The 14,217-nt window shown below is 39.3% G+C and overlaps 1 protein-coding gene across 1 annotated transcript in view; it reads left to right on the top strand.

The window, feature by feature from the left end:
• LOC143371496 (uncharacterized) overlaps positions 1-14,217 on the top strand; it is a 609,947-nt gene that overhangs the window by 211,308 nt on the left and 384,422 nt on the right. The window contains exon 3 of the mRNA XM_076816724.1: positions 5,660-5,719. Coding sequence (XP_076672839.1) covers positions 5,660-5,719 — 60 coding nt within the window. The remainder of the gene's footprint in view (positions 1-5,659; positions 5,720-14,217) is intronic.

Genomic DNA, 14,217 nt, shown 5'->3' with positions numbered 1-14,217 from the left:
GTCATAAATTACAAGCTGCCTGTTATCAGGATCTTCGACTGATATCGCAGAGCGAGTCGCAGGTTCCACGATTTTCTCGGTCACTGGAAGGAAAGAAATTCCTGCAGCTTCTCGCGGAAAAGCAGATCGATTTCGAAGGAAAGAGGAAAGAAGTTAGTGTGTGGCTTTGGTAAGTTTGATATGGGAACAGCTGTGAAGGAAAAATTGTCTAGGCATCTGTTAAATGCTAAGGAGATTGGGTTTGACACTCAATTCACCTGGAACTTCTGTGGGAAAGCAAGTAGGCTAGTCGATCAGAAAAAAAAATATTATTATGGGGGAGACCGGGGCTAGTTGATGAGTTTTTCAGTTTTCAATTTTTTTAATATCTGTTCGAATTAATTACTCAATAACGAATATACTAAAATATACTTTGGCCCTTCCTCTTTAATATATAGTAAGTGAAAACTTGAGAAAATACATACAAAATGAATGAAAAAATGTTATTTGGATTAAAGCAAAATGTATCAATTTACCCCACTGCGGCGCAAAATATCCGTTTAATGAATAACTAATAAATCTGACGAAGAAAAATTTAATCTAGATAACTTTCAAACAATGTAGACTAAAAATTAATAAAGATGTAGTCTAAAAAATAAACAAACTTTTTAACAAACATAGGTGGAACATTTTTATTTGAGTTTAACCGAGAATTAAAAATTTGTGGTGTTTTGAATAACCTACTTTTACATCAAGTGCCTTATTTTGTTTATTAATTTATCTTAATACACTCATTTTGTCAAAGTTTTACATATTCGCACTTTGCCTTACAATTAGTGACAACGAGCATTTTTTATTTCCATACAAGCATTTAGAGCATATAAATAAAGTAACAAAATTTAATTATCTTACCTTCGAAAGACTCGATGTAAAGTCAAACTAATTGAGGTAACAAATTTTTCTATAGCCTCTCCAGACGGATTGGAAAGTGAACACGAATATTTATCCGTTCTCTACGAAACCGAAAACAATTAAAAAACAATTGCTAATGTAACGTATACTCTATTATAGTAAGGAATTGAAAAACAAACTACACAAGAAATAAATCGTTTGTACCAACCTACCTCTGTATCAACTAGCCCTGGTCTGCTCCACAGTACCACAATCTTAGCGCAATGATTCAGAATCCCCCATTTCTTGTTAGTCGAAATATTTGTAAAATCCATATTCCTACATAACTTGCAACTGAGTTAGTTAAAGAGAAATATCTTGGCAATCGATAGGAATTTATATCGGCTACAATAGTCTTGTCCCATTTCTTTTTTCTTTCCATCGCATCATTTTCTTAAGCCCAGCTACATTATCCATATTGATAGCAATTACTTTGAGTGAGTTTTTATGCTCTCAAGACGCTCGTATCGATTCCTCCTGAGGCCTGTAGCTAGCAATTACCTTCGAAGCTTTCATAAGCAACAATAGGAGATTCCCTCTTCGAGAGAAATTGCTTGAGTCCTCCGTTTCTCAAGTCGCAGATACATTAATGCTTCCACCCACATTCCCTCAACTTACCATTACGTTTAATATGAAAAGCACGGGAAAAACGATTACCTCCGTTCTACCTTACCACAGAAGTTTACAAAATCAAAGAGTTACGCGACTGGGCATTCGTCCAAACGGCGTATGAACAATACTAAAACCTGCCCCGTGGATTTAATTAATTCCCATGGTTGCCGTAGCATACGAGCAATAAACGCGAACTCGATCCACCATGCAGCATGCAGGACATTCGCCGTGGACGCATTTATCTATCTGAAATACAATATTGATTCAGCAGAACGAACTACAGTTGCTTCGCATCCTGTTTTCCATATAGAGTTCTTTTTCGACGGACGTTGCCGCGACGCAAGAAATATTGAAGTCCCTGGTACCAAGTATAAGCTCGCAGCGATCGCAGAGACTAAACATTGTGACTTGTTTCGAAAGGAATACGTAGACCTTATTCAAATGACCCATGGGTTCTCCCGTAGCTTAAATATTATCGATACAGAAACTACTGTACATAGTGCTGCAAAAGGTTGTAAGCAAAATGGTGAAACACGCATTATTCCTCGGAATGAGAAGTGTGTCCACACTTATTTCGATCGCGTACATTTGAAGCCCCAGCCTGCATCGCGAGGATCGTTCTCGCGAAAACGCGAAGCGCGCGTCTCGGTTTATTGCTCTCATCGCTGTTTATAGTTGTCTAACGCTGTATAAACTTCTCGTAAAACGTATGAGGATCCGTTTCTTCTTTTTTTTTTATCGTCGCATAAACTGCAAATCCTCGGGATGCATTCGTTGCACGCTGAGTGGAGACTCCGGGCGATTTGTTGTGCGCTATTTAATTCTACCGTACTGCCCTCGCAGTTCGCGGAGAACTGCCGCCCTGGAACAGTTATTCCAGGAATAAAAGAGCGCTTAATGGAGCAGGGACCGCCTTCGGTTTGATCAGAACGCCTCTGACGCTAGCATTGCCGGCGAGGGGGATCATTCTACGTTAAACTCGCGGAATTATCGACTGATCTGAAGAGGTACTTTCGTTTTATCGCGTCCATTCTCGCGTGGACTAGATTGATTCGTCTCTGAGATTGGCTGACTTAAACTAGAGCTGATGAAGTTATAGTGGAATCATTGGGTCCGAGGTTTATGTAACTGTGGACCTCGTGATGATTTGAATATTTTATTAGGCACTTGAGCGTTTCATTTTTACGTCCTCTTATGTAATATAATTTATTGATCCTTCTAGTGCAAATCCAACTGATAGCTATATATATCCCAAAAAGAAAAACAAACTTACAAGGGAAGATCCCCAAGCCGGAAATTAAAAAAAATATGAAACTTTGGGGATATGTAGAGTAATTCATTTTTGCTACCGAGATTCACTTTAAGGGGGTGAAATTGACCCCTAAAGACCGGGATATTTTCAGATTTTGTGTTATAAAAGCACCAAATTTCATATATGTAAATTTGACTATTTTTAGCGAAATGATCATTTCATTATACAAACCATTTTTGTTGCTTTATTTCCTTAGTTATAGCTCGAGTTATGTTAAATTCTTTATCCATGCTAAATTGTTGTACCTTTGACTGGTCAAAGGTACAATGGTTACTGGTGGTCAAAGGTACAACACATTGACTTGATTAAGCACATGGCAAATTATAATTTTTAGGTCAGACTGACCGACTTCAAACCTTGCATGCTTTTTGTCAGTCTTTTTTACAGCTTAGTATAACAAAACTTAAAAATATTCACTTGCTAAAATTTTATGAGTTTGTGTAGAATTGGAAGAATACTTACTTTTTCCTTATGAAATTGAATAATATTTTTCTGTGGTCACATGAACTACGATATCCTTACAACAAGCCATTAAGGGGGTAGGTTGCCCTCAACAGCCCAAAATCAGGCCCTTCTTCAAACGCATATTCTGAAATAATAAATGAATATAGAGATACTTTCTGTTTTAATTTGTAAGTGTCATTTCGTTGACTTTGATGCGCAAAAAAATATTTTAAATATATTTATAGGAAAAAAAGTTATAAATATAAATGTGAGAGCGTGTACTGGATGCACCGTTTGATGGTGAAAACGACTTCGGACAGGTGAATTACCTAAAACACAAAGTAAAGGCATTTTTATAATTTGTAAGACAGTCTCCATCTTGCGAGGAAGTAAAATTGTGATAAACAAATTAATACAATTTTTATGTTGATGTTTGATAAAAATCTTTTTTATCTTTTTTTTTAACAATTTGTATTAAAAATGTGCTACCAATACATGGAGGGGAAACTATTCCAGCAGCTCCCTGTAAATTTTCATTCAAATCGTTGTAATCGCGTTTAAAGTTGGATATCGTTATCCGATCCCATGTGCAGGCTCGTACATTTTTTACTGTAATTTCTTCAATTTTGTTAATTTTATGGCCCGGTTGCGCTTAGAATACGTAGAAAAGATGTGGCTAGTGGAATATGCAAACATCCTAAATACTAATTTTCGAAAATTCTGAGGGTAACCTGCTCCCTTAAATTGCAAATCTGATGGCTAACAAATGCACTAAAATTTGTATTAAAACACCTAGCACAAAATCAGAAAATAGCTGGATTTTCAGGGGGCAATTTCACCCCCTAGAGTGAATTTGGGCAGCAAAGAAAAATTGCATAATACATACCTATATTCTAGAATCAACACATTCAATCTCAATCACCATTCCATCAGAAAACCTACAAATTGTCACGCAATGAAACAATCCCAGCATTTCAGACTTCTCTTAAAAAACGCCACCCTTTCATCCCACCCACTTACAAAATACAATGCACAATTATCGTAGTGGCAAAAGTACAGGTGCTAAAAATTGGGACGATGCAGAGATTAGCATGGCTAGCGGGCGAGGACCGTCTACAATACGCGAAGTTCCTCATCCCTTATCGTAATCACCATAAAACCATGGGACATCCAGGCTGCTGCTTCGTATCCATGCATCGTCGACGGGGCAGGGTTGAATTAAGCGTGGTCGCGTCATTAAATCACACCTTTCCTCCTCTCTTTTTAATGCAGACCATGCCACCGCTATAATTCCCAGACACCGTTGTAATTCTTTTTCCTCCTCCTTCCCCCCCCCCGGTCCTCCCCCGGCATTTCACATTGACGCCCCCTCCTTGTCCGATGCAGCGGCGAATGCATTTTCTCGGTCAGGGGCAGTTAATGGCCTGGCTGCAGCCACCGAACTGCATAGATGGCAGCCCGTGGATTTACGAGGCGACAGCTTTTACTGCCGCGTTTCGGGACTCGCAGTTTTACGCGTAACATCCGGACGATTTCACGCGTGGAAATCATCCCTCTATTTCGAATTGACAGCCCTTCGATCGACGTCAAACGGAGCGACATCTCGCCGGCTGAAAGCTTGGCAAATGTAATTGCTACTTTCTAATGGCGGGTGGATACGGTTTCTCGACCCTCTGATCGATCCAGTTCCTCGTGGATTTATTTTTTTAATTTTTTTAAATGCATAAATAAAGATGTTAATTGACCTCACGCGTCACTGGCTGAAAGCTTGGGAAATGTAATTGCTACTTTCTAATGGCGAGTGGGTAGGGTTGTTGGCATTTTCCTCGATTGACTTCCACTGTGATTTCTTCTTTCGTCCAAAACTTTGATCAAGTTTTGTGTAGGGGTTCATTTTGTTCCGGGAATATTTGAAGAATTTAGGGAGGGAGGATTCTTTTTTACGCTAAAACCATAGCGAAATTTGGGATTTTTTTTTGAGAAACTAACAATTCGATTCATCTGAAATTTGGACCATGTATTTATGCATCTATGAAGAAGTTGCAGTTTTTTTATTATTAATTTTTAATGATTAATATAGGAGTTATGCATGATCGACTATCACGCCGCGCAAAATTCTTCGCCGAAAATTGCCCGAAAATAGGATTTCCTCTTAATAATTCTACATTGCATTTTTTTATTGAATTGGGGCTTGAATATATTAGAAATGGAATATGAAAGAATGTAATACAACTTGTTAATCGATGTTTGCAGAAATTCGATGATGTACATATATGTTTTCGTGCATAAAATAATTCGACAGATGTGTGTCCATGGTATAATTGGACAGGTATATTAACAGCCATTTATTTTCTGTTACAGCCAACCATTTTCGGCACTGTGGCCTCGGACCTGACCCCGAAGGATGGCAACAGTCGAAGGGTGAGTGCTGAACAATTATCCCATTCCATGACGACGATAATTAATTTTTTATCGTTACTTAACGAGTTTACAGTAGCTTACAGTTCATCTAAATATTAAAAGGGCCATATTTCTACAGTCTTCCTCGAGAATAAAACTTGAATGAACGTTAGTCTGTATTTTATAACAGAATATTTTATTATGAAATACTACAGGCAGACTTCGAGTTAATTAATTACCATGCCACTGAGATAATAATCAGCTTGACTTCAGCATTGTACACAAAAGAGAACAGTAATTGGTATGAATATTTCATGATGATAAAGACCATCATGACATCCACTTCTCCACACGGAGTACCCAGGTTTTGGTTTATTCAAAACTCCCATTTATAATTCATCAATTGATGCGAAATCCAGAGATTTCACTTTCCACTGCTATAAATTCGACGAATTTAAACAAAACCATTGAATTACTCCAGAAAATTCAGTCATTAAAAAAAACATACCCTCAACACCTTCGAATGGACCTCAAACAGATGAAAAATTATCCCGCAACTAGAGTGCTCATTAGAACAGTCACTATCCCAGGTGAATATTCTGCTGTGTTTTTCAAGGGTCAACCCAGCGCGTCTAGATTAACAAAAGACAAGAAACGACCCTATAATTTCGCGGAAGTTACTGCAGAAAAGTCCACGATACAAGGGGACGCTGGTCTCCTTCGTGGAACCCGTCTCACGAGACGCTTCCTCGGCTCTTAATGGGTAAAAATTGCTGCTAAGTCGGTGTTCTTCCCTCTACCCTTAAACGCTCGAAGATAGAGCGTTCAGGCGGTCTAATTAAAAGTAACTGCCCTACCAAGCGAGTCATTCAGCCCTGAAACCCCTTTCCGCGCGGGGACCTTAACGCGCAAAGTCGCGAACAACCGTGGCCGCTTTACGCCTTGCATAAATTTTTCTTAATTGCGGAATATTGCGGCTATCCTCGGAGAGGAGTACCTATTTAAAAAGCCCCCGTTGTCGTGAACTTTTGATCGTTCTGATACACGGCTGTTCTCCCTTCGAATTCAACCAGGAGTAAAGTCCATTTGAAAATACACTATGAAAAACAATGGAATAACAATTCGAAATAATATTTGGACATTTCGCGCGTTATATTGATAGTCGAAATCGAGCAAATTTTTTATTTAAAAGCCGGCTTTACATGGCCGCTACAAACCTTCGGGGTTCTGTAAATTCCGACAAATTGTTCCAAACTGTATTTGGATCACATTTTCACTGCTATACCTGTAGAACACGATCTGGCGCGTGTCGCGTGGCACGTCAATCACATCGGAACGTGTAAAGGACAAGTTCAGCCCTGCACTCCAGACGCGCGCGCCGGGAACGCGCGATCGTCCTTTATCACGTTGGAGACTTTACACGTACAGTTTTGGGGCGCACGCCTGGAGTACGGCTGGGACTATTCGAATAATTTAATATTCGAATATTTTACAAGTATTCGAACACTACGAATAAACTTCGAATATTTGAGTATTCGAATATTTGAGTATTCGAATATTTGAGTATTCGAATGTTATTATTCGAATATTTGAGTATTCGAATGTTATTATTCGAATATTTGAGTATTCGAATGTTTTTATTCGAATACTGATGTATTCGAATAGTATGGTGTGAAGTGGGTCAAAATTAGCTTACAAGATTTCACCCTGACAAATGAACCTAAAGAACTTGATTTATAATTCACACCATACTGTTCGAATACATCAGTATTCGAATACTTCAATATTCGAATAATATTCGAATACTTGGATATTCGAATAATATTTGAATACTTGGATATTCGAATAGTAATCGAATACTTGGATATTCGAATAATAATCGAATACTTGGATATTCGAATAATATTCGAATACTTGGATATTTGAATAATACTCGAATACTTGGATATTTGAATAATATTCGAATACTTGGATATTCGAATACTTGGATATTCGAATACTTGGATATTCGAATACTTGAATATTCGAATACTTGGATATTCGAATAATATTCGAATACTTGGATATTCGAATAATATTCGAATACTTGGATACTCGAATAATAATCGAATACTTGGATATTTGAATGATATTCGAATTATATTCGCCACATAATTAAGGAACTGAAGTATTCGAATAGCGAACAATTCGACAAATAGTCCCAGCCCTAGCCTGGAGTGTACGCTCCCAAACTGTGAGAAAAACTGTCCGTGTAAAGCCGGCTATTGGAAGGAAATACTGAAATCACGTATAGAACGATATTCAATATTTTTCAGTTTCTTTCGTAGTTGTGAACGTCGACGGTATTTTCTAGAGCCTTTCAGTTTACCGTCCGCGAGTAAATATTTTCAATCGACGATATTGCTCTGTTTACTTTACCTCACTGCAACATGTCCCACGGAGCGTATCTGTAATTTGTTTGTATTAATAATCACAGTTTTCAATTTCTATTCCACGTTCATACTCCGCTTTTTAATCCTCTGGAAGCTTTGGTTTGCTGGTGTGGGGGTCGGTATTCATCTGAAATATACGTCGATTCACCCAGCTCGCGCTGGCTCGGAGGCCCGAAATTATTCGAATCCATTCGCCAATAAAAAAAATTGTTCCAACGAGAGTTCCATTATAACACTAAAGCACTGTAACACACCCCAGTAAACCGAATAGAATGTCCGCATACGAAGCCTTGGTTCGACAAGAGACTCAATCCTAAAAACCCCTCGAATGAGTATTGTGCGAGTGCACACTCGACTAACAAAGAGTGAATTCCATCCTCGAACCCAATTTTCTCCATAACAACTGCTTCACCCCCGCGTCAACACAAAGAAGAATAACCTGAGTCTACCAAAACTACTCGCTGGTATCTCGAGCCACCCCCAGGAGCCGTTCAACGTGCTAATAAGCGAATAGCTTCCCCCTTCGTTCAGGGTCGACTTTCACGCCACCCCCGCCGGCATCCTTAAATAAGCGAGCAGGGGTGAGAGTTTCTCTTAAGCGTCCCCATCCTTCCGCGATAAAGGTTCAGCCAGGTCGACTAAATCCATGAATCTTAGATGCTGACTGGAGGAACGGTTTGGTGGTTCTCGAAACGTGTCACAATTCCCGTGCACCGACACGATACCGTTTCATTCGATTCCGATGGATATTTAATTCCCGACCACCCCTCGGCAAACGTCGCGCCCTTCCTGCACCGCGACACGTCCGTCCCGGCGATATCGCGGCGGTGCGACCTTTTTTTCCTGGCTGGATAGACGGCCTGTGGGGCGGCCGGAGAGGGGCCGACCGATCGAACGACTCCTGAAAGGGATGAAACGTAAATACGCGTGACGCGATCGGCCACGCGATCGGTGTTAGCGTTTCGGAATGAGCGCCGGATCGTTTTGAATTTACATGTTCACACAGCGTGATTACGTACGCGGCGGGGTAACACGCCGCGTAGCAGATTTTGCCGCGATGTGTTTACCAGAATGGAAGAGCAAGCATCGTGCCGCTTGTACAGTCATTCCCGTGCTACGGGATTAATACCGTGGGGCTGGTCGAGTAATTTTCGTTGGATTTACCGATCGTATCCGCGATTGAATAGAGAAGCCCTGGGCGAACGTGAAAACAGCATGGCAGCTCTGTGCGGGCCACTTGCGATTCGAGCTTCCGTTCTAACTCGGCGGCTGCTACGTCTGCGACAGTTCTGAATGGATGTCAGCGTGGAGACTTTGTTCGCGGTTGGCATTTGGGGACGTGTTTCGATGGTAGGTAGCATTGGATTCTGGTTACTCCTCTGGCAAGCCCTATGCATGTAAGTTGTTTGGGGGGACTTGGTGGAGGGTGGTGTGTATTGAATAATTGGAACGGGGATAAAGGGACAGGTCCGTAAAGGCAACAGAGATCTTTGGCTAGTGACTAATGATTATTATTATTATTACTAAACGTCTTTATTACTTCTGTAAAAGGTGAGGCGCAGCTAGTAAACTGTTACTATGCCTGACCTTAACAACAAAGAAATATAGCAATATATACACAAACACAGATCAAACATGATAATAAAAATTACGAAAAGAAGAGAAAAAAGAAAAAATTTAAAAGATTATTGCCGTCTAGAATTAGACTTACGCATGGTATGTGCGTATATAGGAGGCAGCGCTTGAACGAGGATATTGTAGGAAGGGAGCGAATCTCGAGAGCAAGGGAGTTCTGGGGTGAACCTAAAAAATGGTGATTTAAGGGGAGATTGCGTCTCGTTGGGCCGAAAAATAGGTAATTGTTCGTGAATTTTTGGTACAAACACGGTTCGACAAATTAATTTGAGGTTTGGCAGGCTGTTTTATTGTATCTTGAGCTATTGTTCTGAATTTTTGTGCGACGGTGAAAAAAAGACATGGCAGATACAGAGAGATCTAAAATAAAAAATTCAAAAGAATTTACTTATTATATTATATTATCTAGTATTTGAACGAAGGATTTTTCGAAATATTGATTTGGGTAAAAATGGCTGATGTTTAAAGTAAAAGTTTCAATTTTTATCATAAATCTTGCCTGATTTTCCTGAATTAAAAGAAAACTAAGCATCGGATAAAAAAATCCTTCGTTAAAATGCTATGTAATATAATATAATAAGTAAATTCTTTTGAATTTTTTATTTTAGATGATCGACTTTCGAGCAGCAGTGATCACCGCAGAAGCCTTTTTTTAAGAGAACCTTCGAATAATAGACAATAACTCAGTTATAGATAAATATTTTTAAATAAAAAAAATACGATGCACGGTACTAGATGCAATCCTTAAAAGGAAAAAAGATTTTTTGAGAAATGTGTTATAGCTTTTGAGTAAAAAATTTCCAAAGACCACCCTTTTTTCGGCCTCCTGACTGAGCATGACCCCTTAAGTGATACTCTCGGTCACGTCACTGTCGGTATACATAGAGTTACGTAAATAATCACTAGATGAGACAGAACTCTGATAAAGTTCACGAGTCACTGGAACGATTTTCCAGAAATAGGTGGTTCACCCTGAAAAATTACAAGCAACATCCACAAGTGTCGCCACTGGTAAGGCATGTATAGGCAAAACTGTGGCTGCTTGGGCGTTTCTTCGGCAGCTCGAGGCGAAAATCAACAACTGCTGGGGCTCCTCGACTGCCTGGGGACACCGATATAGAATCGAGGATGGTTTGGAGGAATAAGAATATGAAGGGTTGCAAAGGAAGCATGTAGAGCGAGCAGGAAATTTGGTGAATGATTTCCACGTTATATTTGTCGGGGGTAAATATTGCTGGCGGCACGGAACGGGGACGGAGCCCGTTTCGTTATGAATATAAATGTCGTTCCGCCTCGGCGTTGTGCTTCCGTCTAATAAATAGCGAGCAGGGCGGCAGCTTAAGCGCCATTGTGTCGTCGATAATAGCTGAAATTCGTTCCGTGTCGTGCAGATAGCAGAAAATCTATCGATTACGGAAGGGGGAAATTGTCTTTTAGTCGACATCTTTCTCGGAGGTTTATCAATTTCGTTTACCGATGAGGTCCATTTTCTCGGTGACAGGCAGCTCCATTCGAAAGTCATCGTTGCTTAGCCTTTAGAGGGCCGGGATTTTATCATTGAAATTGTAAATTTTATTTATTTAAAATTTATGCATATACACTAACAAAATGGCCGGCAAAGTATCTAAATTCTTATGTGGCTACTATAGTGGCCAGTCTGACCCTCGAAAGGTTAACACGTCGCGTAAAAACGTTTCAACGAACGCCTTTTGTGGAAAGATTAGGAATCAGTGATAGAGCTCGACGCATGGCGCGGCTACAGTTGTCAAGACAGTTCCGAATGGAAATTCTGTGAAACTTAAAATATTTTTGGGTGGAATCGTTATGTAAGAGGTGGATGAATTGTTAAGGGGGTGGTAGAAAATTCTTTTATATGAAATCCAGGGGTATTTAAGTTAATCTTCGCTTTGATATCAGTGGCTCTTTTTTTGCTGCAGTTCTTCCTTTGCCTTCTTCGCACCACAGTTTTGTGTTTTTTTTTCAGTTTTCTCGCATTCTTTTGAGAGAATTTATGTAATCTCAAACGAAAAGAAAGCACTTAAAACAGATTTGCCTTCGAAATCTAATCGCCTGTATTGAGAATCTGGGAATTATTTTATAATTGCTATTATTGCGAACGTTTGAATGTTGCTAATATTTTAATATCGACAGCTTCTTCTCAATCTCGAACAGACATTAAGCGAGAGTAGACTCTAATGGCAAAGCACTGATTCAATTTCAAGCAAACAATATCCATCCATCCGTCAGCGAATTAATCACTCTTGCGAAATTAATCGCCTCTGGCTACAATTTTGAAATTTTCCCTCGTAAAACTTGTATACTTTAACGAACCCGCAGGGAGGCGTCGAAGGCTGCTTCGTTATTCAGGGTTAATTAATCTACATCAAGAAGTGATAAAACGAGAAATTAATCGTCGATGTTCGAACCGTGGCTGCAGTGTGACCGATTAATTTCGTGGTGTCGAGATCGTAAAACGACGCAGCAGCCATTTGACGAGCAACTTTGCGCATCGATGGGCGCGTAATTTCGTCGGTTTACTTTCTTGCAAAGCAAATGTGGCCATCGTGATTTATGAATTAACCGTCGCAGCAACGCAACATCCATTAACGGACTCGAATAATTATATTACACTGGTAGTCTCGTGGCCAATCGAATTCAAAATCGCAGTAATGTATTTGGAACGTGACTACAGAGATTTTCCACTTTGGATGTTTTACAATCTCTCCTGACTTCCCAATCTAATTCTACTCTTACTACCTACATTATAACTGAAAATCAAAATGCACAATATTCCCTTAAAAGGAATAGCATCTAAATTATTTCGCTACTATTCTCTATAAGGATGGAAATAAAAATGTTTCACGTTAGAAAGCTATAAGAAGCGAAGGGGTTCTCGGAGAATTGACTTGATCAAAACGTTGAAGAGAAATGATCGTCAGTTTTACTACCCTCGACCACTCGTCGTCTGAAAAATCCCCAGGGAGCACGTTTCAGGAGCTCTTTCCTCTTTTAAGACCTATAAATTGATTAAATAAAACGGCTCGATCGACATCGTCTCGATGTATAACCTCGGATAAAAGCACCAAGATAGAAATGTACAAAAGGCCACCGGAGAGGGTGGAAAGCGCAGGTTACCTGGCAATTTCTACGAGTTTCGTGAAACAGAGGGGGGGGGGAAGGGCGTGATTGTCTTTCGAGTACCTACCGTCGTTTTTATTGGAGTACGTGCAGAAAATTAACGTTATTGCGTCTGTCTAATGACAGGCCGCGATACCGGCAAGGAAAGCTGCGCGAAATATGTGGACGATTTCCATGGACGATTCGGCGTGACGTGCATTCATACTGGTGCACGTCACGGCGGCAATAGAACTTAACTGCTCTTTCTATGATCAATTAGAAGATGGATACATTTCGGTGGGTATAATAAAACTCCTGAAATTGCATTGCCATTCAATATTTGTTGCTTTTAAGTCGCGAAGAATTACTAGATTTAGGAGGCAATAGATGAAACGTGTCTTCTGTTTCCTTATCGATTATTCTTATTTTCTTACAGAAATTAACAAACAGGCATATTTAAAACAAAATGATTGATTAGGTTTACACGTAAAATGGTTTACGTTTAAGTTCAGTTTCTTTGGAATTATTGCGCGTAACTTTAGAGAAATTTGTATAAAAGTAGAGATAATGGAGATGAATGAATGAAAATAAAGTAAAATAGTAGTAGAAAAATAGGTGGGACGAGGTGTAGAAGCAGGGTGCAGTAGAATGCTACGGGAATAGTCAGCCACCGCTTTACTGCAGTTTTTCTTATTGTTAGATATTGATATTCTTCTAAAAATAAAGCCATTATAGTACTATTACTTGTATAATAATTTAATTTCATTGCTTCCTACAAATTTGAGCTGTTTCTGATTGATGACAACGAAATTTAAAGAGAAACCTTGTCAGAACTCTGAAATTAGTTGCGATCAGTAGTATAGCCCCTTATAAGTCAGACGGCGAGTATCTTCAACTCCCATCACAACTACAGTTCTATTTTGAGATAGTCGAGTTCAAATTACAATACCTTTCAAGTTTTCTACTTCTATTTTTTATACTTTCATCGGATAGTGTTGCATAAATCTGAATGTACGCTACTGTCAAAAAGTACACGATACACCTATTTTTCACACTTCTACAGTAAAATGGGGGTTGAAAATTCAGAGAAAATGGAACTTTGGTAAAATACACACAGAAATAAAATCGATACTCTAATTTCATTATGATACACGTCTTCATATTAACCTCACTACTTCACTCAACGTACATGCTTAACAGGAAAAAAGAATCGCATTTAAATTGTGGCAGCACCCGCACACCGTTGGAAGCATAACGCGTTACCAATTCCATCTAGACAGCATCAATTCTACGAGAAACAAAGGAGAAATCAATAACTACACAATTTCTATGAAT

This window comes from Andrena cerasifolii, chromosome 7 (genome assembly GCF_050908995.1).
Source record: "Andrena cerasifolii isolate SP2316 chromosome 7, iyAndCera1_principal, whole genome shotgun sequence".
NCBI lineage: Eukaryota > Metazoa > Arthropoda > Insecta > Hymenoptera > Andrenidae > Andrena > Andrena cerasifolii.
Note: the sequence above shows the minus strand (reverse complement) of the source record. Positions and strands in the feature narration are given on the sequence as shown.